The sequence below is a fragment of the Saccharomyces cerevisiae genome, chromosome XV (assembly GCF_000146045.2).
Source record: "Saccharomyces cerevisiae S288C chromosome XV, complete sequence".
NCBI classification, from domain to species: Eukaryota; Fungi; Ascomycota; class Saccharomycetes; order Saccharomycetales; family Saccharomycetaceae; genus Saccharomyces; species Saccharomyces cerevisiae.
The window spans coordinates 407943-433633 of NC_001147.6; the positions used below are offsets into that span (position 1 = coordinate 407943).

At 38.2% G+C, this 25691-nt stretch overlaps 13 protein-coding genes and 2 non-coding genes across 15 annotated transcripts; 5 read left to right on the forward strand and 10 right to left on the reverse strand.

Moving 5' to 3' along the window:
* Nucleotides 1-5: 5 nt before the first annotated feature.
* SNR9 lies at nt 6-192 on the reverse strand. Its single transcript, NR_132258.1, has one exon. It is a non-coding gene; the product is annotated as an SNR9 (small nucleolar RNA).
* Nucleotides 193-482: 290 nt separating this feature from the next.
* On the forward strand, nt 483-1718 carry CUE5 (ubiquitin-binding protein CUE5; the record flags this gene model as incomplete). Its single annotated transcript, NM_001183461.1, has 1 exon — nt 483-1718. The coding sequence occupies one exon, from the start codon at nt 483-485 to the stop codon at nt 1716-1718; it is 1236 nt and encodes a 411-aa protein (NP_014685.1).
* A 104-nt stretch (nt 1719-1822) lies between these two features.
* Nucleotides 1823-1922, reverse strand: SNR62. The gene has a single exon (NR_132259.1). It is a non-coding gene; the product is annotated as an SNR62 (small nucleolar RNA).
* Nucleotides 1923-2927: 1005 nt separating this feature from the next.
* Nucleotides 2928-4388, forward strand: WHI2 (Whi2p; the record flags this gene model as incomplete). The annotated part of the gene is made up of 1 exon (NM_001183462.1): nt 2928-4388. The coding sequence occupies one exon, from the start codon at nt 2928-2930 to the stop codon at nt 4386-4388; it is 1461 nt and encodes a 486-aa protein (NP_014686.1).
* Nucleotides 4389-5064: 676 nt separating this feature from the next.
* On the forward strand, nt 5065-5538 carry IRC23 (Irc23p; the record flags this gene model as incomplete). The annotated part of the gene is made up of 1 exon (NM_001183463.1): nt 5065-5538. One exon carries the CDS (start codon nt 5065-5067, stop codon nt 5536-5538), a length of 474 nt encoding a protein of 157 aa, NP_014687.1.
* Nucleotides 5539-5909: 371 nt separating this feature from the next.
* TOM6 (Tom6p) lies at nt 5910-6095 on the forward strand (the record flags this gene model as incomplete). Its single annotated transcript, NM_001183464.1, has 1 exon — nt 5910-6095. One exon carries the CDS (start codon nt 5910-5912, stop codon nt 6093-6095), a length of 186 nt encoding a protein of 61 aa, NP_014688.1.
* Nucleotides 6096-6516: 421 nt separating this feature from the next.
* On the reverse strand, nt 6517-7965 carry DBP5 (ATP-dependent RNA helicase DBP5; the record flags this gene model as incomplete). The annotated part of the gene is made up of 1 exon (NM_001183465.1): nt 6517-7965. The coding sequence occupies one exon, from the start codon at nt 7963-7965 to the stop codon at nt 6517-6519; it is 1449 nt and encodes a 482-aa protein (NP_014689.1).
* A 439-nt stretch (nt 7966-8404) lies between these two features.
* On the reverse strand, nt 8405-9739 carry STD1 (Std1p; the record flags this gene model as incomplete). Its single annotated transcript, NM_001183466.1, has 1 exon — nt 8405-9739. The coding sequence occupies one exon, from the start codon at nt 9737-9739 to the stop codon at nt 8405-8407; it is 1335 nt and encodes a 444-aa protein (NP_014690.1).
* A 948-nt stretch (nt 9740-10687) lies between these two features.
* Nucleotides 10688-13708, reverse strand: RAT1 (ssRNA exonuclease RAT1; the record flags this gene model as incomplete). The annotated part of the gene is made up of 1 exon (NM_001183467.1): nt 10688-13708. One exon carries the CDS (start codon nt 13706-13708, stop codon nt 10688-10690), a length of 3021 nt encoding a protein of 1006 aa, NP_014691.1.
* A 1017-nt stretch (nt 13709-14725) lies between these two features.
* On the reverse strand, nt 14726-15790 carry RSB1 (phospholipid-translocating ATPase RSB1; the record flags this gene model as incomplete). The annotated part of the gene is made up of 1 exon (NM_001183468.1): nt 14726-15790. One exon carries the CDS (start codon nt 15788-15790, stop codon nt 14726-14728), a length of 1065 nt encoding a protein of 354 aa, NP_014692.1.
* A 1113-nt stretch (nt 15791-16903) lies between these two features.
* On the reverse strand, nt 16904-18142 carry ETT1 (Ett1p; the record flags this gene model as incomplete). The annotated part of the gene is made up of 1 exon (NM_001183470.1): nt 16904-18142. One exon carries the CDS (start codon nt 18140-18142, stop codon nt 16904-16906), a length of 1239 nt encoding a protein of 412 aa, NP_014694.1.
* A 687-nt stretch (nt 18143-18829) lies between these two features.
* Nucleotides 18830-19282, reverse strand: TMC1 (Tmc1p; the record flags this gene model as incomplete). The annotated part of the gene is made up of 1 exon (NM_001183471.1): nt 18830-19282. One exon carries the CDS (start codon nt 19280-19282, stop codon nt 18830-18832), a length of 453 nt encoding a protein of 150 aa, NP_014695.1.
* A 608-nt stretch (nt 19283-19890) lies between these two features.
* Nucleotides 19891-21915, reverse strand: VHS3 (phosphopantothenoylcysteine decarboxylase complex subunit VHS3; the record flags this gene model as incomplete). Its single annotated transcript, NM_001183473.1, has 1 exon — nt 19891-21915. The coding sequence occupies one exon, from the start codon at nt 21913-21915 to the stop codon at nt 19891-19893; it is 2025 nt and encodes a 674-aa protein (NP_014697.1).
* A 389-nt stretch (nt 21916-22304) lies between these two features.
* NOB1 (rRNA-binding endoribonuclease) lies at nt 22305-23684 on the reverse strand (the record flags this gene model as incomplete). The annotated part of the gene is made up of 1 exon (NM_001183475.1): nt 22305-23684. One exon carries the CDS (start codon nt 23682-23684, stop codon nt 22305-22307), a length of 1380 nt encoding a protein of 459 aa, NP_014699.1.
* A 559-nt stretch (nt 23685-24243) lies between these two features.
* On the forward strand, nt 24244-25431 carry SGT1 (co-chaperone SGT1; the record flags this gene model as incomplete). Its single annotated transcript, NM_001183476.1, has 1 exon — nt 24244-25431. The coding sequence occupies one exon, from the start codon at nt 24244-24246 to the stop codon at nt 25429-25431; it is 1188 nt and encodes a 395-aa protein (NP_014700.1).
* Nucleotides 25432-25691: the final 260 nt, after the last annotated feature.

Here is a 25691-nt window from a genome sequence, read left to right on the forward strand (position 1 = left end):
TGCAAAGTATGTCTGAAGGACTAATGATAGGTGGGTCAGGATATCAGCTTAATCCTCACCCATGAAGAAGAAGATATGTCAAAAGCCATATTCAGTAATTGGTCTATTTGTCTCCGTTGTCCACGCTTTCATAGCCATAGAGGAAAAGGCGTAGAAAGTTCTATATAACAGAGTATTTAGTATTATATTCCCGAGGTTTTAGGAAAGAAAGAAGAAGAAAGAGAAGGAGGAAAATGGGAAGAAACTTAAGATTGAAAGTGTGAGAAAAATGAATGGCCCTCTCTTTATATAGTGTTCAAAAAATTGAACAGCGATTTATTGTCATCACAGACGTTGAGTCTCTCTCTTTTCCTATTAAAATTAATCTTAGCAAGTAAGGGCTTGGAGGGAAGATAGCGTTGAGCTGTGAAGTCGATCAAATAAACAGCTTGAGACTAGTTAAGTAGCCACCCCCAGCAAAACGATATTGCCAAATCAAAATCATGGAAGAAAAGGAAGGTATCAAGGATTCTTCTCTCCTTGAGAAGAGTAATGTTCCGGAATCAATTAATGAGGATATTTCAAAGACGACGGATGTGGATCTAAATTCCGATGGGAAAAAGGATAATGACACTTCTGCCAAGGATGGTACACCTAAGGTTGAAGAAAAGGTGAACAAGTCCTCAGGAATTGATGAGGACGAAGTGGTGACACCCGCTGAGGATGCAAAAGAAGAAGAGGAGGAGCATCCCCCCTTACCTGCCAGAAGGAAGTCTGAGGAGGAGCCATCTAAAGAGAATCCAATATTGCAAGAATTGAAGGATGCTTTTCCCAATTTGGAAGAAAAATACATTAAAGCGGTGATCATTGCGTCCCAGGGTGTTTTGAGCCCAGCTTTCAATGCCTTACTATTCCTATCAGATCCCGAATCTGGTAAAGATATCGAGTTACCAACACAACCTGTAAGAAAGAACCCAGAGGCGCCGGCAAGAAGACGACAAACTCAATTAGAACAAGACGAATTATTGGCACGGCAATTAGATGAGCAATTCAACAGCTCACATTCCCGTCGTCGTAATCGTGATCGCGCAACTAGAAGCATGCATGAACAGCGCAGAAGACGTCATAATCCGAACGAAAGGGAGCAACATCACGAAGACAGTGAGGAAGAAGATTCGTGGTCGCAATTTGTAGAAAAGGACCTGCCAGAGCTTACGGACAGAGCCGGTCGGTCATTACAGGACACAGCAAACAAAGTTAGTAACTGGATAAGTGATGCTTACCGGAGAAACTTTGCGTCAGGTAATGAGCAAAACGACAACCAACATGGTCACCAAGATCAGCAAGAATGGGAGCCAGAGATTGTGGATTTGTCACAAGGCGGGAAAAATTCAAGACCCCAGCAACCTGAGAGAAGAAGATTCAATTCGTTTGGCGTTCAAGTCGGTGATGACTCTTTAGAAAGCCACGGAATCACACTACACAACGAAGATGGATTTGAAGATGATGAAGATGTGCCACCTCAGTTACCAACGAGAACAAAATCTGGTGAGTCGACTGGAAAAGTAGTGGCAGAGACAACCTACATTGATACTCCAGATACAGAAACGAAGAAGAAATGGCAGCCGCTACCACCGGAACCCCTGGATACTACACCAACTAAAGTAAACGCTGTTTCTAGAAATAAGAAAAATCCGGATGAGGATGAATTCTTAATCAATAGTGACGACGAGATGTAAAGCTGATATCTACGTACATGTGTATACGTGCCAATATTTGGACGCATCTTATTTTACGCGCTTGTGAAGAACTCACTACCTTCTTGAAGGAAGTAAGAAAAAATTTTCAGAATTGTTGATAGTCGTATATCTTCCATTATAACTATTGTTAGCTATTAATTCAGATAATGTAGATAAGATTGAAAACATAAATTCATCATAAAAAAGAATAGGTCTTTTACGGCACCCGTTCAGACACTTTGACACTTCAAAGTATATGCATCAGCACACTTCTGACCATTCTACGTATTGTAACAGCAACATGAGTTCTTTAAAACTCCAATTGACATTTTCGTAATGTGTTTTGCATATCATCTAAATTTCAATGACAGATTTAAAAAGTCAAGTAATTAAAAATTTTCATAAGCGTGCTTTTTTATAGTGCGAAGAACGGCAAAGGCAACCTTAAGAAAAAAAAATGATAGGTTACGTGCTATATCCGGAAAATAAAGAAAGATGAGTAAGAGTTAAAGAAAGAATTCAACCAACCTGATGGGTGTATGAAAATCCCGATTTTATATCGACAGCGCTAGCATGCATGAACAGTGTTTTGACGGTCAAGAAAAAACATAACCTCTGCATAATGTACTTACTTATCAAAACGTTGCAAATCTTGTATGTAAGAGGTGTTTGGGTGTTTTTTCCAAACGACCCGAAGGAGGGCAATTCAAAATAAAAAAAGCAAATTTTATCAGGAAGAGAAGATTTTAGTCAGAACGGGCCATGTTCAATGGCCAATTTCTTATGCTCTAGAGTAATAATTACTAAGGAGGAAAGTAAGACAAAAAACGGTCTATCGTTGTTTTAAGTTTACAGCATAGGCATAGTGATAGAGTGTGAGAGAGTCTCTAACTCGGCGTCAGTTTAGAGTCATTTTTTTCTTTTCTCCCCCCAAAGGTCATAAGAAGATAAGGATCCAAATTTAGAAGACAAAAAAAGTTTTGTTAGAACGTTTATCCCATTAAAAATAAGGGAAAAGAGAAACAACGTTATTTAGTGATTTTTTTAATTGAGAAGCATTTTCTCCAGTGATAATTTAATTGTTTTTTTATTCGGAAAAGAACAGAAAGCGCAAGAAGACAACTCCTTCACACTTAGGCTATTAATTTTCCCGCCTCCCCATTAATTGATAAAGATAAAGGTTGTCTGAGCTTACACTTATTATAAACAATGGACGATATAATCACGCAAGTTTCTCCAGATAATGCAGAGTCCGCTCCGATTCTACAAGAACAGCAACAGCAACAGAACTCACAGTACGAAGGTAACGAGGAGGATTATGGTGATTCATTGATTCATTTGAATATTCAAGAAAACCATTATTTCATTACGAGGGACCAGTTGATGTCTCTACCTGAATCCCTATTACTGTGTTTATTTCCCTCAGGTGTTTTTTTGGACCGTTGTGGTCAGGTCATTACTAATTTGACCAGAGACGATGAGGTCTACATTGTTAATTTCCCTCCTGATTGTTTTGAGTACATCATGGAGATATATACAAAAGCGCATGATGATTTGTATAATCATCCTGTGGAGAAATTTTTTGACAGACCATCAAGTAGCTTTGTTTCGAATGCAAAGGGATTTTTTGGACTGAGTAGCAATAATTCAATTTCGAGCAACAATGAGCAGGATATTTTACATCAAAAGCCCGCTATTATTGTTTTGAGAGAAGACTTGGATTATTATTGTGTACCTCAGGAGGAATTTCAGTTTGATTCCACTAATGAAGAAAATAATGAGGATTTATTGCGACATTTTATGGCTCAAGTGAAAATGGCTGCTGGCAGTTATTTAACTTCAAAAACATCGATTTTCCAAGGTTTGTATTCTTCGAATAGACTAAAGCAACAACAGCAACAACAGAAAATTGAAAAGGGGTCCAATTCTTCTTCAAATACTAAATCTACTTCGAAAAAATTGGGACCTGCTGAACAACATTTAATGGATATGTTGTGCTCCTCCGGATTCACCAAGGAAACTTGTTGGGGTAACAGAACTCAAGAAACTGGCAAAACGGTTATAAGTTCACTGTCTCTTTGCCGATTGGCTAACGAGACAACTGAAGGATTTAGGCAAAAATTTAACGAGGCTAAGGCTAAGTGGGAGGCAGAGCACAAACCTTCTCAAGACAACTTCATCACCCCAATGCAATCTAACATATCGATTAACTCTTTATCTGCAAGTAAATCTAACAGTACCATTTCTACAGCAAGGAATTTAACAAGCGGAAGTACAGCACCTGCTACAGCACGTGATAAGAGAAAATCAAGGCTGTCGAAACTAGCAGATAACGTTCGTTCGCACTCTTCCTCGAGACATAGTTCGCAGACCAGAAGTAAACCTCCGGAGTTGCCCAAATTGTATGATCTAGTGCCAAAACCTAATATCAACGCTAAGCTACTATTATTTTGGAGAAAACCTGCTCGTAAATGTTGGTGGGGTGAAGAAGACATAGAGCTAGAAGTGGAAGTCTTCGGCTCTTGGAAAGATGAATCAAAGAAAATCATTGAATTGATCTTGCCAACAAACGTTGATCCTGAAGCAGAACTACATAAAATCATTGTACCCGTCCGATTACATATTCGTAGAGTTTGGACTTTAGAGTTGAGCGTTATTGGGGTGCAGTGAGTGTATATAATATATTAGAGAAAGAAATGGAAAGAGATCGGGCCAAAGACACAATATGTAACAGTATGGTTTCTTGGTATCCCCTCTTTCTATTCCTCCCTTGTTACGAAATGATGTATATTTGTATCTCTATAACAAAATTATATGAACTGTCTCAAAGCACATGAAGAAGGAAAAAAGGTGGCGTCGAAGACTGCTAGATATTTCTCTTCGTATCTTCCCATCCCCTTCTGCAAATAACGGTTTTTCCATTGTCTATTTCAAAGTTACCCGCATAATAAAGTCGTACATTGTTCGAAAAATATCACTCAAAAGCAGCATTGATCCGGTATAAAACAATAGAAATTTTTTTTTTTTTTTATTGTTATAATTATTCTGACTCACGTCTGGATTTCGTTAGTTCGTCATTTTTTCTTAATTTCAGTAAACTGTGATCACGAGTCTGCAACATCATTATACACCGTATATCTGTATTATTAAGAATCAGGGTCTCCTTTTAATTTGCTGTTGAAAAACATCTTAAGGGAGTGTGATTGTCTGTTGATGTATACTAGTCTGGTAAAGCTAAATATTCTTATAAAAAACTTTTGGTAACCCATTATTACAGGAAACAAGATCCATTTATCAGATAAAAATTATAAAACATTAAGGAATCAGGACCTTTTTTTCGACAATCATGATAGAGGCGTTGGAAATAGTTCTATTGCTCGTTATACAATCACTTCAATATATCTGTCGCACATGCATAGCTTTTTTGCTAATACCATTCTTAGGCCTGTATGCATTCGATCTCTTCCTATACGTTTATCGGATGATACTTTATCTGTCACAAATGTTCAATTACAAGAGAAAACTAGGACGTTCTAAAACAAATAATAGGCCGCATAGTCCCAGGCTACATAAGATATACAGTAGTGGGGATTGCATGGATACCTTAATTGGCCAAGTAAGGGATTTGAGAGTATTTTTGTTATCCACGATCCACAGCCACTCTAAAAGATTCTTTTCTACGAGATTTCAGACAAAATCAGGCATTAACTCTGCTATTGACGCGAATGATGTTGAAACAACATCTGACGTATCTAGTTTTACAAATTTACATTTAACAAGGTCATCGGAAGAAGGTTATTATATCGCAGGATCGATATAATAAAAGAAAATATGGAAAACCCTTTCATGGGTGTTTGCACGGAATTAGGATCACATAATGAATACACACAGGAGGAAAACGGCTCGATACATGATTTGGCCATAACGGCAAAAGCGTATACTCACATAATCGTATGCAAACATATCACACAAATCTATCATACGTATGTATACATTTATATAATATATGCATATGGCGGATAATATATTATTGTTCACTGATTTTGTCACTTTATACGTAGTCTTCCTCGCATTATTTAGAGACGAGGGAGAAAAATGGGCCAAACATATTTGATCATTGTACGTGATGAATCCATGTCCTGTAGGCTTCTCAAGAGAACAAAAACAAAACACAGACAAAATAATTGAAAAATGGACGGTATGTTTGCTATGCCAGGCGCAGCTGCAGGTGCGGCCTCCCCACAACAACCAAAATCAAGATTCCAAGCTTTCAAGGAATCTCCACTATACACAATTGCACTAAACGGTGCCTTCTTCGTTGCAGGTGTTGCGTTTATTCAATCTCCACTCATGGACATGTTGGCCCCACAATTATAAGGGGTTGGTTCTTGTATAGTTGAGATTTTTTCACTTACCTGTATATATATTGGTTTTTGGGTTCTCAAAAGAATTTGTCAAATATGTTTATATTTTATTCCCGAATTATGTAGAGTTAGCAGTGTATATAATGGAAAAAAAGCAAGTATGCTTTACATTTAGTATTCCTTTTAACGCAAGCCTTTTGTATACGGGCTGTTTACTGTTCACCGGAAAGCCGTGACAAAAGAGAGTGACAAAGGTATCGAAATCACAAGGTATATGCTGTGTTTGTATTTATATAAGCTTGCCTCACAAGTAAAAGTGGATCAACAAACTGAGAAGAAACAAATGGGACCCATTGATGTCGTAATAATATATTCATTGGTGTATGAAATTAGATTAAAGCTTTTACGTATTTTGAGGTATTATGTACTGAATTCTAATCCTTTAACACTTTCTTAACTATTTTTTCGACTTCATCCCAATCATCCGTTGGAACACGAGTCATTTCTATATCACCGAAGTATTTCTGAATTGCAGATAAAATATTGAAAGAATTTTTGTCATGTACAAAGGAAATGGCAACACCTTTTCTGCCGAATCTACCGGTTCTACCGATTCTGTGAATGTAAGTAGCTGGATCTGCTTGTCCGTTAGCAAGCGTTGGAAGATCATAGTTGACAACCATTGAGACAGTAGGAATATCAATACCACGGGCCAGGACATTAGTAGTAATCAAAACTTTGGATCTACCCTCTCTGAAGTCGTCTATTAATCTGTCTCTTTCTTGTGTCTGTAAATCACCATGCAAGATAGAAACTTCATGACCTTCACTTTTCAATTTCCCATATAAAACGTTTGCGGTTTTTTTGGTTGCAACAAAAATAATGGAAGATCCAATTGTCATTAAACCATATAGCTCAGTTAAAACATCAAACTTATCTGCTTCGTTTTTGCAGTCCATGTATAGTTGTTTGATGGCATCAACATTAACTTCATTTGTTTGTAATTCTAAAGTATTAGCATTTGGAACGATCTTCTTTGCGTACTGCCTAACTGCATCGGCAAAAGTAGCACTAAACAAAACAAGTTGAGTATCCTTGGGTAAAAATCTCTTAACACGAATACACTGGTCACCTAGACCCTGCTGATCCAACATGTTATCGGCTTCATCCAAAACAAAAATTTTAATTTTCTGTAGCTGCATCAATTTTCTACGCATTAGGTCAAGAACAGTGCCCGGCGTACCAACAATCACTTGAGCATTAATTTGCTTGTTTTTCTCAAAAGAATCGGGAACAATTAACTGACTGGTTATTTTTGTGAACTTACCCATTTCCTGAACGACTTCTAGTGTTTGTCTGGCCAGTTCTCTGGAGGGGGCTAAGCAAATTGCCTGTGGAGATGCGTCTTCTGGGTTTACTCTTGTTAGCATCGTTAAAGAAAAGGCGGCAGTTTTACCTGTACCTGATTGAGACTGAGCAATCATGTTCCTAGGCGGATTATGTAATAATAATGGCAGCGCCCTTTCTTGAATTTTGGATGGTTTTTGAAATTTCATAGCATATATCCCCTTTAGTAGTTCTGGTGCTAATCCTAATTCATCAAAAGATTTAGCACTGTACAATGGAGAATTTGGGTCAGCCTGGATATCAGCAAGTTTGACCTTAACTTCATATTCTGAGCTGATTAAATTACTATCCTCCTGTTTTGTTTTTTTTTCCTCAACTTTTGGAACTAATTTTTCTGCAGGCTTGATCGAATCAGCAGTCTTTTCTGGTTGGGACTTAACAGTCTCTTTTGTTGAAACTTCACTTGTATCCTCTTTCTCATTATCAATCTTTAAAGAAGCTAGTAAATCGGCCGGATCTCTCTTTGTATCACTCATTCCGATCTAAGGTGGTAAGTATTTTTATAGATGTTCTTGGTTGCTGATCGAGTATTTTATGGTGTATAAAGGTCAACTGGTTTTAAAGGTAATGCAAATTTTGCAATGCTTTGCTTGATTGAAAAATTTGCATACGGGTAATACCGCGTTGATAATAATGTAACAATCAAATAATCAAGACAACAGCAGAGTTATTCTTTAAATACGATATATATGGGAGTATCATCATATTTAAATGTTGATTTTTTTGGGTTTTTTTTTTGGGCAATTTTAGAGCAGTAGGCTTAAAATATATTAAAATTATTAAAGGTATTACTTAATCTTAAAGGTCGTCGAAATCTATAATAGTACGTGTATCAAACACTTTTGTAATTAATATTAATGTCGTTAAGTGGTTAAATAGTGGGGTATTTCGTTTTTGCGTTGTTGTAAAAATTTACTAGGACATTCCATCAGGCTTCCAATCTAACCCCAACCTTTGATAAACCTGTGTTTGGCATTGAAACCAGATGGCAGCCCTCTCCTCTGAAGTTAGAGAAACCTTATTAACGACATTTTTCTGTGTACCAGCACCTAATGTCTTAGCATCATTTTTATAATTTTTTAGTTGCAAATTTTTCATTAAAGCCTTTTTTAAAAGACTACCAGAGTTAGTGCAGTCATGTATTTTAAAACCATGCGGTATGAGGCTTGGAGGCGGCATGTCAGGCCTTTTCAAATTTGAATTTAGTAATTTCCATCTCTTGTATTCGGAGCGCTTTTGTTTAAAGTCATATCTGCATTGGGCCTCGACGGCAACATTTAATAAATAGTTCTCAATTATATTTCTCCATTCAGGCTTTGATAGACGCATAATGGGTTCCTTTGACCCAGTCATTTCTTCATGTCTTTTTCTTGCTGATGCAACTGTATATTTTGCGCTTGTCAACTTAAAATTGCGGTCTAGATTTGCTTCTATGTATAAGTCTGAGTTAACCAATGTCGCTATTATAAACTCATCACTGGAACTTAGGGGAAGTAATTGTAGTCTGAATTGCGGTAAGTTTATACCGGAGGTCACTACCGTCGGTAACTGGGAACCCCATTCTGGCCTTAATTGTTCCACAATTAACAAGGATCGTATATCGTTTAGATCCCAGTCCAGCAATTCGCGCTTTGTAAACTTAGGACGTCCGTTATAAAGTATATTTGCTGGATCAGACATCAGAACTTCGGGAGAATACATATCATAGAATGTTTTGGGTAAAGCGTCTTCAAGTGTTACTTCTGTGACGAACTTAGGTGTTTTTGTATCAATTAACGAGCTGCCTGTGGTGATGTCCGTAAGAGCAGTAGATGGCTGTGAAAATATACTCGATTCGTATGAAGATGAATGGTCTGAAACAAAACTTTGACTGTCCGGGGTATTTATGTGTTGGATATTTGCATTTTCTGCAGTATTACTGTTCACTTCCATAGGTTTAGTTCCTGCAGTAGGCAATAACCTTTTTATGATTTCTATTCTTGCCCTGTCTGCATATTCTGGTGGTGTAGTAACAAAATTGTTGTTGCTCCTAACATTTCCTGAATTGGAACTCAAATTATAGTGATTTGGTGTGTTTATTTCTTGGTTATTATGTGGAAGATTGCTGTTGAATCCAATAGAAGGAACGCTATTTGTCATTTCTGTGTCAGCGTTGGGTTGAACATTCTTTGGATTTTCGTCATGTCTTTTCGATTTTCTTTTCCCTAATACTTGGTTCCTCGCTGTTGCTGGAGGTGGTGAAACAAACATCTCGTTTTATTTGTCTGTTAAGTAGTGCAAAACCTCCTACAATCGCGATGGTAACGAAAATGATAGGTAAATGAGAGCTTCTAATATATTAAACTGGTTTCCTACGGTACGATATTTCTTGAAGCCTTTCTTCTCCTCTATTTAGTTCGAAAACGTCCCTCTCTCGTTAACTCAAAAGAAAATTTACTAAACTATAACTCTGTCTTTTAATAACTCCTGGAATTTTTCCGTTATGGAACTAAGAGCAGCCTTCGCTAAAAGATTTTCCGTGTTTTCAAAAGGAAGGGAAAAAATTGGACAAAAACCCGCGTACGAAAATTTTCCTGCTTAGCTCAGTCGGATTTATTGAAAACTTTATTTCATTTTTCCACAACATCCCACATTACCCGATTGTTTGTTGCAAGATTTTTTGAAGAGGACGCTTGCATATTGGCCAAGGAGGAAGTGTAAGATGTGCTTTCGTGACTTGAGCGAAGGGGTTGGCGTTGTATAGCATGAACTTCCCAATATGTTGCATTCATCCCTGGATGATAACAGACCAAAGACCAAATTTGATTTTAAGTTTAGGAACTTAGAAAAAAAAGGTAGTGCCGTATTCGAAACTTTCGCCGTGGACTGCCTCTCTTTTCAAAAAAGAAGAACAGACCATGCTTTTTCTCCTGGATCTGGAAGAAAAAATACACGAAGCGTATAAATCAAAATAGAGTTCGGTCTATTGGCTTACAAGGATTTCGCTATTTTACAAGAGGACGTATATTCATATATTCATGCTTCAGCATGATTTTCTCTTAACTTAATATGTTCCATTTTTTGTTATAAAATATTACTGTTCGTCGTTTGTAAGAGCAGACACTATTATCTTAAAAGAGCTTTTTTTTAATTGTATGAAGATTTTATAAATTTGCGAAAACCTAAATTTACCATAAAATAAAATGCGCACGAGTAGTTCTAACGCCTATTTGCTCTTGAATTGTCATACCGACTTTGCTTGTTATTCCGAGAGTAGCTGTTGCCGCTGTACTGTCCACTATTTCTATTTCCGGAATAGTTATTGTTCCTGTAATTTGAATTTTGTCTGTAATTATTGTTTCCACCATCATACCTGCTATTGTTGAAGCCGGGTTGACTGTTGTAGCTATTCCTACCATAGTTGTGGGCGGGTTGGACATTATTTCTACTGAGCTCAGCAAAATAAAAGAATGCTCGATAGCCACCAGTTCTTGGTTTGTACTGAGTAATACCCTTTGGTCCTACTGGAACAATATTTTGCTTCAAATCATTACCAAAGTTCCAGCGACGGGAGTAATTTTGGTTATTATACTTGTACATTATGGAATCAAGGTCATATGCTGTTAGTACCGGTTCTGACGGAATGAACCCGTTCAGTATAATAGACTTATTTCTCGATGGCAACGGAATTAATCTATAGGACATCTTTAAAATCAAGGTGGTAGATAAATTTGGCAGTGACCCACCTTGAATCGGACATACAATTTTCCCATTTAATTCGAAACCTTCAACGTCCTTTGATACAATACCACTTAAACCACTCTTGAAGTGTTGAAACTTCACAACAACATTGTTGTTGTTGTTTTCCTTTGAGTATAATTTCTTCGAAAACCTCTCATAATTAGCATTCTTGTTACTTATTAATAAAACAGGTTCTCCGCGAATATTTCTTGCCCTCTCAGCATCAGAAAGTAAAGGATATTGTGCACGAACAGCTGTTAACAGTCTATCCTGATCGATGAATGGTAGCAACGCTATGCCTTGCCAGGACATCTTCTTACCATTCATATCTATGGGAAATTCTTCAGGATAAAAATCAATGATTTCAGAGTCAGGTTCAGACATCAAAGACCGGAAAATTTTTGGCAAAGCATGGCCAGATGCAGCTGGTAAAACACTCATCAATTGTTCGTAAGGTAAAAATGGAGTACCTTCTTCGAACTTTATCTCCAAGTGAGAAAACCCATGGAAATCTGTTGCCAGAGGAGCATAATGGTACGGATAGAACCAATTCCAAGAGGCACAACCTTGATAGTAATACATTAGTACCCAGGCGACCCCTTCGATATAGCATTTTACCATATCTTTTCTTAACTGTTCAATATCTTGAGGAGTAACGTGAAATTTAGCTGTGTAATATCTTTCGTGGTAACCAGGTTCGAATAGTTTGACAAATTCATCTGTATCAAAGACCCCATTTTTGGGACCTTCGCTGACATTCACTGTGCTGTGGACTGGTGAATCTCTTGATACTTCTGTAGTTTCAGAGTTTTCCCTGTCGTTTACGTCAGCCACAATCTCATCTTTGATCTCTGCATCGAGATCGCACTCTGATTCCGCTTTCTCTGTCTTAACTTTTTTGCTATCCTTAGCAATTTCTTCCTCTTCATTATCCTTTTCAAGACGGTGTTTCTTATTTATTATTTTCTGTTTCATAACTTCTGCAAGGTTAAAATTAGTTTTGTTAGCCTTACTAACAGCATCATCAATTTCTTCCTTGCTGATATCTTTCATCAGTTCATTGTTCTTATCACTCTGTTGCTTAACTTTGGCGATTGCTTCTTCGTTCCCCTCGTTCGCAAGCATCAGTTCCTTTTTCAACCTTACCATATCACTGGTGGTCAAGTTCCATGAACCTTTTGCTAAATTTCCTTGTGTGTCATACATTTGCAGTTGCTCCGTAGCTACTGTAGGATGCCTGTCTTGACCTTTTGACATATTTTTCTGCGCTTTCCTTCTTTCAAAAGCTTCTTTCTTTCTGGCTTCTTGAATATGTCTAGTTTTGAAGATATCCCCCTCACGGGAGCCAAGGTGTTGCAATAGCGTTTCAACAGAAGGGAGGTTCAAGACACCGTCGCAGGTCATGTACGTTTTCAATTTCGGTAGTACTACCTTCCAAATATCCAAGAGAATATCAATACTATTTTCTCTGACATCTAAGCATGGTAAATGTGGTAAAAAGTCATTACCACAGAAAAAGCACATGAAAACCCAATCGTCGATAGCCCTTTCTAAATCAAATGTAAATGGAAGACCCGGAACCCATAACTCAGCGGACAAGTATTCCCTCAAAACATTTATGTGCAGCCACAAGAAAGGTTGTTCGGAATTTTGTTTTTGGAGAAATTGTTTTTCTTCTTCAGTCATATTTATAGTATCTTTTAAGTTATTTCTTTTCCGATTGTCTTGAGCAAAAACATCTTCTCTTAGAATTTTAAAATGTGGTTCATGAGTGGCAAGGCCCAAAAAAATTAAATCAGCATCCAAACCGTATATACAGTGCGTTGTGTTGGGATTATATTCAGGATCAGCTCTTTGAGACCTAATGAAATTCATTATTTTGTGCTCACCTTCACCTGGGACGGTGGCGTCACTGATAATCACCTGCAGGTTTTTCCAACCAGGGTCAGTGGCCAGTTTAAATGCTGTCCAATAACGGAGGGCCGCGGCAAGCTTATCCATAAATGGGGTGCCTGGAGTGATCGCATTTGAATCCCAAGTTTTCTTGTTCCTGACGGCATCATCGATTATCTCACCAACTTCTTCTCGCTGTCTCATAATTTCTTCCCTGGCTTCGTTTTCAATCTGAGCATCCCTAGCACTCCTAAATCTACGCGCTCTCTGCTGGTTCATTTTGGCACGAGGAGCAACACCATCAACAGCCATAACAAGTACCTTGCGTGGTCTAGCCATATTTAACACACGATTGGTATATTCAAAAACTGCCAAAAGCATTTCATCTTCAGTCTCTGGAGGCGGTTTGTTTTCTGGGTGCGAACATGGATGAACAATACCATTCATATCCAAATACAAGTTGTCTAACTCACCGTTTGGATTTGAGGCGGAATAATCCAACGGCAATATGACACCGTCGACTATCTGAGGTTGCTCTTCCAATACTGGGGATATGATCTTTGGATATTTTCGAGATAGCCATCTGAAAAATGACGGAACACCCATTATATTACGAAACTTGGCTGTAGCACTTCCTTGAAGAACCTGTCTCACTAATTATTACGGGATGTCTTTATGTTGTAATAGGTTCATCGATGAGGTTTGGTTTTTTATTGCCATAGCTGAAAATCTTATCTAGATACTCTCGTTACCCGACTTATCATTCCCGAGACGCTCAAATATACAACCTGATGAGAAAGTAAGGTAATATACCTCCAAATGTTCAAGATTATAAAATACATTGCAGTGCCTTAAAAACGTACTTCCGATATTATGTGATAGTAAACTTTTCGTAGTTTTTCATCAGAGATGGGGAAAGCTTTTTTGGTGAATTGATTTTACAACTACTTGTTTCAGTATACTATAAAAATCGAGTAAAATTCGTGAATCTTTGAATAGAAAAGATTTCGTGAACATATCTATAAATTAATCACTTTCTTAACCGATATAAGATTTTAGCCCGGTGATATAGGCTTCAATCAGCAGTTACGCTTTTTTGCTTTAATTTTACTGTTTATGGAGGTAAACTAACGCTCCTGCTCTCTTTCATATATCAACAGATAGGTCTGTTGATTGATTCAAATAAATTTATTTTCCTTATGTGCGCCATAATTATATGACCCTATAAGCTGCCGATAGCGGATTTTCTGTTCTCTATGGGAAACTCTGTAGTTTTCTTTTTTTTAGTTTAGTTCGTTCCCAAAAATGGAAGAACGTCAAAACAGTGATCTACATTAAGCTGAGGCGAAAACACTAAACGAGGAAAGTTATACGATGGCACAGGAACAAAATAGAAAGTATGTATGACGTTGAAGGCTGATTAAAGCATTGAAAGGGGAAAAATACTTGTGAACTAAAAAATGTACATATTACGATGTCGAAATATAAGGAAGTAAAAATGCTGTCCGGTTCTTTTGAATAGGAGAAAAAATAAACAGAACATAGTCGGGAACTTCGAGAAAAAAAGTAAGAATTGAAAAATGCATATGAACGATCAGATTGACATTCAAATTCTACGTATCACTAAAGTTTAGCCTTCTTTTTAGAGGAAAACAAGTTAGCTATTTTGGACATGAATTGTTTGAAGGTGCTAATCGGGTATTTCATGCTTGCTTGGAATTCCTCCTTTTCAATATCAAATTGTTTTGAATCCGAAGTATCTAAGATATCTTCAACATCGTCAGTATGTGGTAAAGTTTCAGGATCAACATGGCCCGGTGTGATTGGAATCGAGGTGCTTCTACCTTTAAACGCAAATCCAGGGTGGAAGATGGTCAAAGTGACCGTAGCGATGGCCATCATTAATGCATCTAAGATAATAAAATACCACTCGTGTGTGATCAGATAGCCATCCCAACCGACAACTAATTCAGCCAAACGGTAACAACAACGGGTAAAAATGGTTAGTACCGCAACGGTTATTGCCAGATTAAAATAATGAAAAACCCAACGTTTAGGTTCGAGTCTCAAAAAATGGAACTTTTCCCTGTATAAATAATCAACTTCTGTTTGCGATATCTTTAAGAGGCTCAATGAGATAGGTCTAGAATTTATGTGTTCCCATCTTACCGATATATATATACGGAAAAGGAAGTGAAACCATAACATAAGAAAGATGGCCATCGATGCAACTTGAATGGCCAAACCAGCAATGAAAACATGATTGCCGGTTGTTGTGGACGTTCCATCTGTGACCGCCACACCACACAGGCCACCGCCTACAGCTTGCACCACAAGCGATACGATATCGGAACATATGAAAATAAAAGAATACGCCATTGGAGAGGGCAATAAAGAGAACCTGTGGCCGTATACTTCTATAAGCTTTGCAAGTTGATAATAAATACCACCCATTGTGAAAACTGGTGCAATAGTCAAACAAATCATGTTCAAAAGAAAAGCGTCCATATCGGCGACATTAGAATGCGACCACGTCCTCCCTATAAATCCAAGAACTTCCAAAATACCTGTGCATATAAAAGCGATTGAAAACCAGTATTGGCGCATCAGTAACTGTACGACATGTATTGTCAGTAGTATACCCCAAATGACAATCATCGTGATATTAAAACGAAGGTTCGGTACCATACCACCATAAAGGGAATTACTGTTAGCTGCTGCTTCTAACTGTGGCAAAAGACTGCCTAACGTATTATTTGTTGCGTTGGACATTTTGAATTTCTCAACGTCTATAATCAGAAAAAAAGTACTGTGAGAAATCTATTTTAGAACAACCAGCAGTAATTAGTTACGCCCTTAGTATACTATTGCTTGAACTGCTAGGAAACCAGAGTTTACGTAGAAAAGTAATGAATTTTAAGTCTACTACTGAAAGAAAAAAAAAAAATACTTTACTGTGCAAGCGACAAGGAAAACTCTTCTTATTTCTATTGATTCTGGGGTCGACTGCAAATAATAAACCTTATATAGTGTTTTGCCCATCAGCTCAACTGTTTTAGGTGAAAATGGGAGGCACACCAAAGAAAAATAAACAGGGCAAATTAGAGCTCCGTGGGTACAACCGATCAGAATCACACCTATTCCCTTTTAGAGAGCGAGATAGCGAGAAAAAGTCAAGAGCTTTTCGACATTTGCGGAAAAATTACGGGGGATGCTTACGTACAGCTAGGGGGCGACAGAACCCTCAAGGCATGGCCGTGCAGCACTCGCACAGGACTTGGTGCAAGAAGTTCGGTTACTAATGAGAATGTCAACTATCGGAGCTGCCACAACTACTAGGCAACGTCGTTTTCCAGTGGTCCCTGACATATCAATTGCCGCACTGTCACTGTGCGCAAATATAATAGGAAACAGAGGACCGACGGAGACCATATCTTTCCGCGGAAAAAGAGTCCGAGCGAAGTCCGGAAGGAAATATGACGGAGCAAGAATGCTTCCGCGGATGTAAAAGATTGTGCTATGCTCTGGATTGCCCTCTCGGAGAGTTTTGTTGGTTTGTTTCACTGAAGCCATTGATAATAAACTCTTTATTGGGTGATGACGAGGCTGAGCACCAAAAAACCTAAAAGGAAACCAAAAGTTTAACTCATTAAATAAGTTGTGACTATATTTCAACACGCGCTCTAATAAATATAGCCTTTCTTTTAGCTTTTCTATAAAACTAGATAAAAATAGTAATTTTTGAGAGTACTTAAGGCAACAGAAGGAGTGAGTAAAAATAAAAAAGAAGCGTGGATGCGCTCAGCCTTGTAAGAAATTGTCCAGGACATCTTGAAATTTACCATGAGAAGCCTTGTTTGCTTTGCCTAAGATTTCTTCGGCGGTTTTGTAAGCTTCTTCTTGTTCAGCACTTTCATTGTCAAGCAGGTTACCTAGGTCAATATATGCTTCGGCGACTTGAACCCAGGTGTCCGGATCATCCTCCAGTTTAGCCTTTTCCAAGTATTCTAAAGCCTTTTTTGTGTGCTTCAAAGCGGTTTCTTGGGCGTTCTTGGCTTCCTTGTCGCTAACCTTTTCAGAACCGCCATCATCGTACTGTAGGCTTAAGAAAACTTTACTTGGTTCTTCAGCTTTTTTTAGGTATAGTTCCCCTAGGGTGTTAGCTATTGATGCATAGATTTTCACATCTGTATTTGTGTTGTCAAGCAATTTATCAAAATGGTTTCTTAGCCACTCGTAATTCGCTTCTAGCGATTGTTGTAGGGGATATACAGGGTGTTCTGGTTCCAACTCAATATCAATGAGTTCCTCTTCCTCTTCATTATCGCTATCTATGCCCTCTTGAATAGATTGTTCGCGACCAAAATTCTCGACGATGTCCAATAAGTCATTCACCATTTGTAGGATTTCAAAAGTAAATTCAGTATCGTTTTCATAAATTGAAAAATGCTTCTTACCATGTTCAAGCTGTCCTACAAGATCAAGTTTTTTATCCTTCGATTTCAAATGGAGATTGGAAATATATTCCAACGGAATCCTTTGGAAAATTATCTTTGCTAAAACTAGTTTTAGAAATTGGGATTCAGGGAAATGCGAAAGACCTAATTCGACTCTTTCGATAGCACTTTCAAAAAATGAGGATACATCTTTTTTTCTCTTTTCTTCAGTGGCTTCCTCATCGCCTGCCTTGAAAATAGTCAATTCAGATAAAGCCAGAGCATATATACCATGGAAAATATCGTTCAGCGTCTTCTTAATCTCTTTATCTTCTTCAGAAAGACGCAATAATCTGTCACATTCGTGAACGATTCCATTTAAAACATATTCGTCGTCTCTGTCAGAGTGAAAATATTTAGACCACAGTCCTTTCAGCTGAGCTAATTCGTCATCTAAATCAGCATCATCGTCAAGCTCAACACTCATTTGACTTCTCACAGGTGTGGATTCTCTGGAAGGTTCATCGCTCTTCTTTTCGACACTTTCCACCTTTCTTTTCTTTTCTCTACTTTGTTTACCTAAACCTAAGGGTCTTTTAGCCATTTCTGTACGATTACTTTCTTGGACTGTTCTCCTTTTTTCTTCAATTCTTTTTCTTTTGGGTGCCTACAATTGTTCTATTATTTAAAAACTAGTTTATATTGAAATTTTTCAAAATATGCAACATTTCAAATGACGAAAAAAAGAGTTCTTTTTCTCGCACTTTTTTTTTTACCTCTTTCGGTCGCAAAACGATATATGCGGAAAATTGTTTTTCCGCTACAACCTCATGAAATGGAAAAAGAAATGGTGAAGTTACTCCAGCTTTCATTTGTTTATATTTCGATTGCCTTAACGCTTAAAAATGAATTGTAAACATAAAAAAAAAGTCGTTTTCTCCCTTTCTTCCCCGTACAAAAAAAGAAACGAAAAACCAAAGACCAACCAACAGATTAGGTTCTTGCGTAAGGCGTTTCAAAGGTTAAGCACCACTTCTTGATTATTAATATTATTAGTTATACGTTATATAAGAGTAAGTGGTTACAATGAACGGTCTCTCTTGATGAGTCAGGATAGATGAAGAAAAAAAAAAAAAAAACGAAGAGACCATTCAAGTAATTTATACATGTTATTTTGTAGAGAAATGCATCAAAAGCGTTCTTTTCCCTTGTGTAACATCAATGCCGATTAGACGTTACAATGCAGTTCCCAGTGAATTAGATGTGTGTATGATTTAACCATGATAGGTGTTTAAATTTGTATCTTTGGAGCCTTAGTTTGTTCAGCTTCTAGCTTATCAGCGTTTCTTTGATGTAGCTGTTCTTTGCAGCTCGTTAAGCCATTACAAGCATGGTTTTCCATTAATCTGTGTTTCGAGCAAAAGTGACCTTTGCAAAAATTACAGTCACCGATGAATTTCGAAGCCGCACTTGAACAGGTATCGAAATAACAAGCATTCTTCTTTTTCTTCTTGGTCGTTTTCTTAGTCACCCGCCTACTGCTCTGACCCGTCGATGTCACGCTAGAGTTACTAGAAGACCTTGAATTCAACGGTATAGCACCCAGGACGGTCCCGGAATCTGATTTCTTTATCTTAGCGTGGTATGTGCTTTTATCCTCGATCTCATGCATGGGATCCTTGGGAGTAACTTGTCTAATTTCATCCTTTCTGGATGGAATTTCGATTTCGTTTATATCAGACATTTTTAGTTTCTATTCTTTTGGTGATTTTGATAGTTTTGTGCTTCACTTGATGTAAATGAATCAGTAAAGCAGAATAAATAGCGGTTTAGCGGATAGGCTGCTTGATCCTTTTATCCAAGATGTATGATAGAGTCAGGAACTCTTCAAGCGGGAAAGGCGAGAATATCTCTTATGCAAAGTCTAAGACTTCGGTGGCAAGTATTTCCCTTTTATATCTTCTTTGCTTCTGGGCCGATGCAGTCTTTGCCACCGCCCCCTTCTTTCTTTTTTTCCCTGACAGGGCCGAAGCTCGCAGAAAACAGAAAGGTGAAACGAACCGCAGAGCTGTGGAGCATTTGATCTCACCCGCTTTGCGATAAGCTGGCAAGGTTAAATCGGATTTGAACCACTCCCTTTCCCTCAGAATGAACATCCGATAGAGTGACGACGCACCTCCGCAGCATCGTAAGCGCTAACTATGAGACATAAAACTCCCTTTGGAAAATGAGTTAAGTGTCCTACTTGCCTATTTTTAGCCTTCTCTTCTGGTTATCAGTGATTAATGCAAATTTATTCTATGTAAAGATATATATAGTTCAAAAGTTTTACAATAATGAAATTAGTCCTATTTAAGATCGCTGTAGCCCTCCTTTATCTTCTTTCTTTTTTCCTTCATCGTCTTCATCTTCGTCTTCGTCATCTTCATCGTCGTCGTCGTCGTCGTCATCATCGTCGTCATCATCGTCGTCATCATCATCATCGTCGTCGTCGTCGTCGTCGTCGTCGTCGTCGTCGTCGTCATCATCGTCATCATCATCATCGTCATCGTCGTCGTCGTCATTATCTTCATCTTTACCACCAGTATCGTTCTTCTTATTATCATCCTCCTCATCGTTATCTTCATCCTCTTCTTCTTCCTTTCCCGCAGAAACATCGGGATAACCACCTAGTTTGACGACTATCTTGCCAACAATCTCATTTGCATCCATCATCCCACTTAACCCGATGTCACCGTTTATGCCCATGACTTTTTCTGAGGGTTTAAATACAGTTACCCAAGGCATCTCTTCTTGAATAATTCGAAAATGTTTTTTAGTCATTATGGAATTGAACGTACCGCTACCCATTGAAGGCGCTAGGAATATGGGAAACGTTGGATTCCATGCCCTTATTACACTTGTCAAAAGGTTGTCACATAAACCAAGGGCAATCTTGGCCAACGTGTTTGCGGTTAATGGTGCGACAACTAGTATATCTGCCCAACGACGTAGTTCTATGTGTAATACAGGATCAGTTCGTTGTCGCCATACATCCCACTCGTCTTGGTCTGTCCAAAATTGTATATGTGCTGGCAGTTCAATTTGAGGATGTTGCGATACAACGTTTGAAGAGTTGCTGTACGTACGACTACCACCAAGTGTCGAAGGAAATCCAGTAGTAGAGGCCATTTGTTTTTCTTCCTCCTGTTTATTATTTGTCTGAGAAGCCGCTGAGTTTGAAGACGTCTTCTGAATGCTAAATTTTTCAAGAGAGGCTACTTTTTTCTTGTTACCAGTTATATTGCCAGCATTAGAATTGGTGCTGTTGAAAGAAGTATCGATACTATTGTGTTGTTTCTTATTTTTCCTCATATACTTCATTGCAAAAAATTTGGTTGCTGAGTTAGTTAGTATAACTTGTATGCATATTTTGTCCCTTCCGTAAATTTCTTCTAATTTTCTGATCATGTGCTTGAGTTTGAAAACAGACAAAGAACCTGTTGCCCCAAAAAGAACGTGTAGCTTGCCGTCATCTTGGGGAAGCCTTGGATCCATATTGGTCATAATATTTTCTCTCTTCAAGGGATTTGAGACTGCATTGGGAGACATTGCTTCTTCCAAGACAGACTCCAACAATGTGGGCTCTCCAGTCTTTGATATGGAGCCCTCTCGTTCAATGTTGATGGGGTTAAATGTATTCACTACCACAGAGGGGCGAGGACTAGTACTGTTAGACCTTGATCTAACTGATGGGGTGTGTAAAGGATCTTCCACGTAGAAATGTGGGTGCTCCTTTCTGGGGCTATCGGAACTATTGTCAGAGTTTAAAATAGAATCTGTTCCACCGGTGAAACTTAGCTTTTTAGCCAGCAGGCTGGATATGTTATTCCCCATATCAGCATTGGAGAGAATAGAGGTTGGAGTCGAAAAAGAAGAAGCAGAAGCCTCGCCATCTTTTGGTACTTTTGTATTTATGTCTTTCAAGTTTCTTCCTTGATTTGCACCCTCCGCTGCGATGTGTACAGACGTTGCTTTCTTTTCGCTGGACTGTCTGGCCACCTGGTTAGGTGGAGTTTGCTCCACATCCGACCTGAGACTACCCAACTTTGGATCGCTGAATGTAACAGTTGGTATCCTTTTTAACCCTGGCTCTGGTGTATTACTTACAACTGCCCCAGAAGTTCCGCTAGCATTCATGATTGACTTAGTTTGTGAACCAGTGGGACTAGTTGATTTCCTTACTACAGGAGTGTCCAGACTAGAAACGGAAGAAAATGGTCCCGTAGAATTTGTGTCAGGCATTGCCGATGAACCTATATTGGCCTGCTCAGCTCCAGAGAGAGTATTCGAAGCAACCCCTTTCCTATTGTTCTTCAGGCTAGATTTGTTTGTCATTGCGTCTCTGCACTATAATTATGGCCAGTATTCCTCTTTCTGGTCTCTTCTTTGAACTAAAGTAATCTTATAAAAGGCTATCCTTTTTTTGGCAATCTAGTATTAATCCTGATCAAAAAGTCCTCAAAACGAGCCCTCTTCAAAGTGCTGTAACACCATTCATCTCATAAGGGGAGGGCATACTGAGCAATAAAACGTTTTCTTACCTTTTCGGTCTTTTGGACTCTCCAACCAGAAAGTTAAAGGGCAAAAAAGCTCACATGACACGCTTGTTTTGGAAAACGTCATAGAAAAACCACGTGAAAAAAAAAAAAAAAAAAAAAAAAAAAAGAAAAAGAAAAAGGGCAGCTGCCAACTAGTACACACTACACAGATATTTATGAAAAACACTAACTTCTCCTTTTGGAACTGTTGACGTACCTTCCCTTACCAATGCGGACGTTATGCTGCTTCAACCCAGTAATTGCAAATGGAGAAATATAGTTATCCGCAGAACCGCCACCAATCCAATTGTTTAGAATCTTCTCGTTGTGTCTTCTTGTCCATTCTTCTTGCTTTATCACCTTTTCGTACTCCTTTTGATCTTCTCTGAGAATCACATTTTCCTGTGGTTTAGAATGTACGTGTCCCTTTTTGCCGTACCTTTTTTGGGAGTTCTTAGATAAGGGGCTGGCTACAGAATATCTGTTTCCTCTATTGTTCCATTGGAAGTTCGACTTCAAGTGCGGTGTAACGTTCCCCGTGCGTGAGTCAACGGAAACTGCGCATCTTAATAAGGTACCCTGTCCACCGCATGAGGCACAGAAGTGCTTTGGCTTGCCGTCTTTTGGTAGAGGAAATATTTTGAAACAGGCGTGGCATCTTAGCATATAATTACGGATTCGCTTGATTTTCAGACCTGACATGAAATTCATTAGATTTAGATTCATCTGCAACGCTACATTTTGGACGGCAAAATCGCCAGTCGCCAATGCCACCTGATTCTCTGGTCGATTCAATGCGACATGGCGATCCTCTTCGGACGCTTCTACACCCAATGAACCAGTGGTATCTTCACCACTATCCTTAATAATTGCTTCTGTTAAGTTCTCGGGGGTAATCCAATCACCATCATCATCAGCATCCTCGAATACTTCATTTAAATCGGAAGATTCCTTTATATTTTCATCATTACATATCTGCTCTTTGGATCCAGCCTCCTCAACATGTTCCTCAGCTTTACTCTCTAGCTCAAGGTTTGCATTTTCAGCTTCTCTTGCTTCTCTTGCTTCTCTTTTTGCCTTTTGCTTTTTTCCACCTCTTCTCTTGTTCTTTTTTTTTGGAACACTTTCAGAGTCCTCCTCCTTTTTATTATCTTCTGTGAGCTTCTGTTTGCCGTCCGTACCAACGTCAGCCTTGGACGCATCTAATGCATCACCTGGTTTTTTCCTCAGTCTCCAATCGCCATTATTTAGTTTAATTTCTAACTCGTATGTCAAAGCAAGAATATGCAAATCATTGGCACTCAGTACGGAGTAGTCACCGGTCAATTTGGCGAACGTACTTACTTTGGCTATCGAGTTTTCACTTGGATGTACTAATTTCAAAGTTCCGAGGCTCTGCCAAATTTCAAGGTTTTTCCTTGCTTGAGCATCCTTAATTTCTTGAAAAACTGTGGGAGTAGTATAAAAAGACTGTGCATAATTCTGGTAATGTGTGTAGGACTGCGTAATTAATGGGGTGGCATCCAATATCAACGCCCTTACATGTGCGGTTTGGTTTTCGGTCATATTATGCTCCTTTAAAGAAACTTTAGAAAAATACTGAACTATGATCGCCGATGAGATTTATCTAGCGCTGACTGAACGACCTCTATGTTAAGAACATACTTGAGATAATGGTGCTGTTTCTCCATGTAGACTTCTTCTTAGCAGGTAAAAATTTGCCAATGCAAAACAAAGCTCATCGAAAAATTTTGATCTTGCATTATGGAATGTCCGGGTTTTTCTATTGAGACATTCAAATTTTGAATTCTTCTTCAATAGAACCAGGCTCAGCACAGATACAAGAGAAATGATAGTAGATAATACCGCCATAGTGCTTATGCATCATCTGCTAATTCTTTTAAGAATGATCTTCTCAGTCTTACACTGACGAGCACTATATTGATGACTTTGATCACTATAAACGAAGCCAATATAAGCACTTTAGGGTGTAAGGTCTCAAGATGAGTTGATCATATGCGATATATCTTTGAACGCTAATAATTGAACGAAAGCACTATGACAAAGTAATGGCAGAAGTCTTTTAAGGTTAAAGAGGTAGTTGTTTTAAGGAAACGAAAAAGAAATGCCTGTTGAAAAAGATTTAAAAACTGCCTACAAAGCTTTGTATGATGAGAAGGAACCACTGAAGGCCCTCCATCTTTATGATGAAATTCTCAAAGGCTCACCCACAAATTTAACGGCTCTCATTTTTAAGGCAGCATGTCTTGAAAAGCTATACTTTGGGTTTTCTGATTGGCACAGCGATGCAACTATGGAAAACGCAAAGGAACTTCTTGACAAGGCTCTAATGACAGCTGAGGGTAGGGGCGATAGATCGAAGATTGGTCTTGTTAACTTTCGTTATTTTGTTCATTTCTTCAATATCAAAGATTATGAACTGGCCCAATCTTATTTTAAAAAAGCCAAGAATCTTGGTTACGTTGATGACACTTTGCCTTTATGGGAAGATCGTCTGGAGACAAAATTGAATAAAAAAAATAAAAAGCAGAAGGATTCAACTAATAAGCATACAATTAAACCAGTGGAAAGTATTGAAAACAGAGGAGATAATAATTCTTCTCATAGTCCCATTTCACCTCTCAAAATTGAAACCGCTCCTCAAGAATCCCCTAAATTTAAAATCGATTGGTATCAATCCAGCACCTCTGTCACTATATCATTATTTACTGTTAATCTTCCTGAGTCTAAGGAACAAGTCAATATATATATTTCTCCAAACGATAGAAGAACTTTATCGATATCGTACCAAGTACCGAAATCTGGATCTGAATTTCAATACAACGCTAAGCTTTCGCATGAGGTGGATCCAAAAGCAGTGTCATTAAAAATTTTCCCAAAAAAGCTGGAAATTACCTTGAGCAAAATTGATAGCACGCAATGGAAGAAGTTGGAAGAAGATATTTTAACGGAATCCTCAAGGTTATCAGATGAGGGTAAAAATTCTGATTCTGCAACCCGCTTATTATCAGCAGAAACGGCATCAAAAGAGAGATTGTCTTATCCATCGTCCTCTAAAAAAAAAATAGATTGGTCTAAACTTGACATTGATGAAGAAGCTGATGAAGAAGCGGGATCGGCTGATAGTTTCTTTCAAAAGCTTTACGCTGGAGCGGATCCAGATACCAAAAGGGCTATGATGAAATCCTTTATAGAAAGTAATGGTACTGCATTGAGTACAGACTGGGAAGACGTATCTAAGGGAACGGTTAAAACTTCACCACCAGAAGGCATGGAACCTAAACATTGGTAAATGATTAGTATATACCTACACAATTACAATATGTAGATATATAGTATGGTAGTAATGTTACATTTTCGATTTAGACTAGCCAACCTGCGTATTTACTTGGAATGCTTACATGATTATATTGAATATTACAAATTTTATTATGTCCATATTAATCCAGAGTCACGGTGCAATGGAAAAAGGAAAGGGAGAATGATAGAATAAAAGAAGGAAAGAAAGAGACAATGTAGCGAAGGCTAGAAAGTGATGTGAAAAAAAAAACC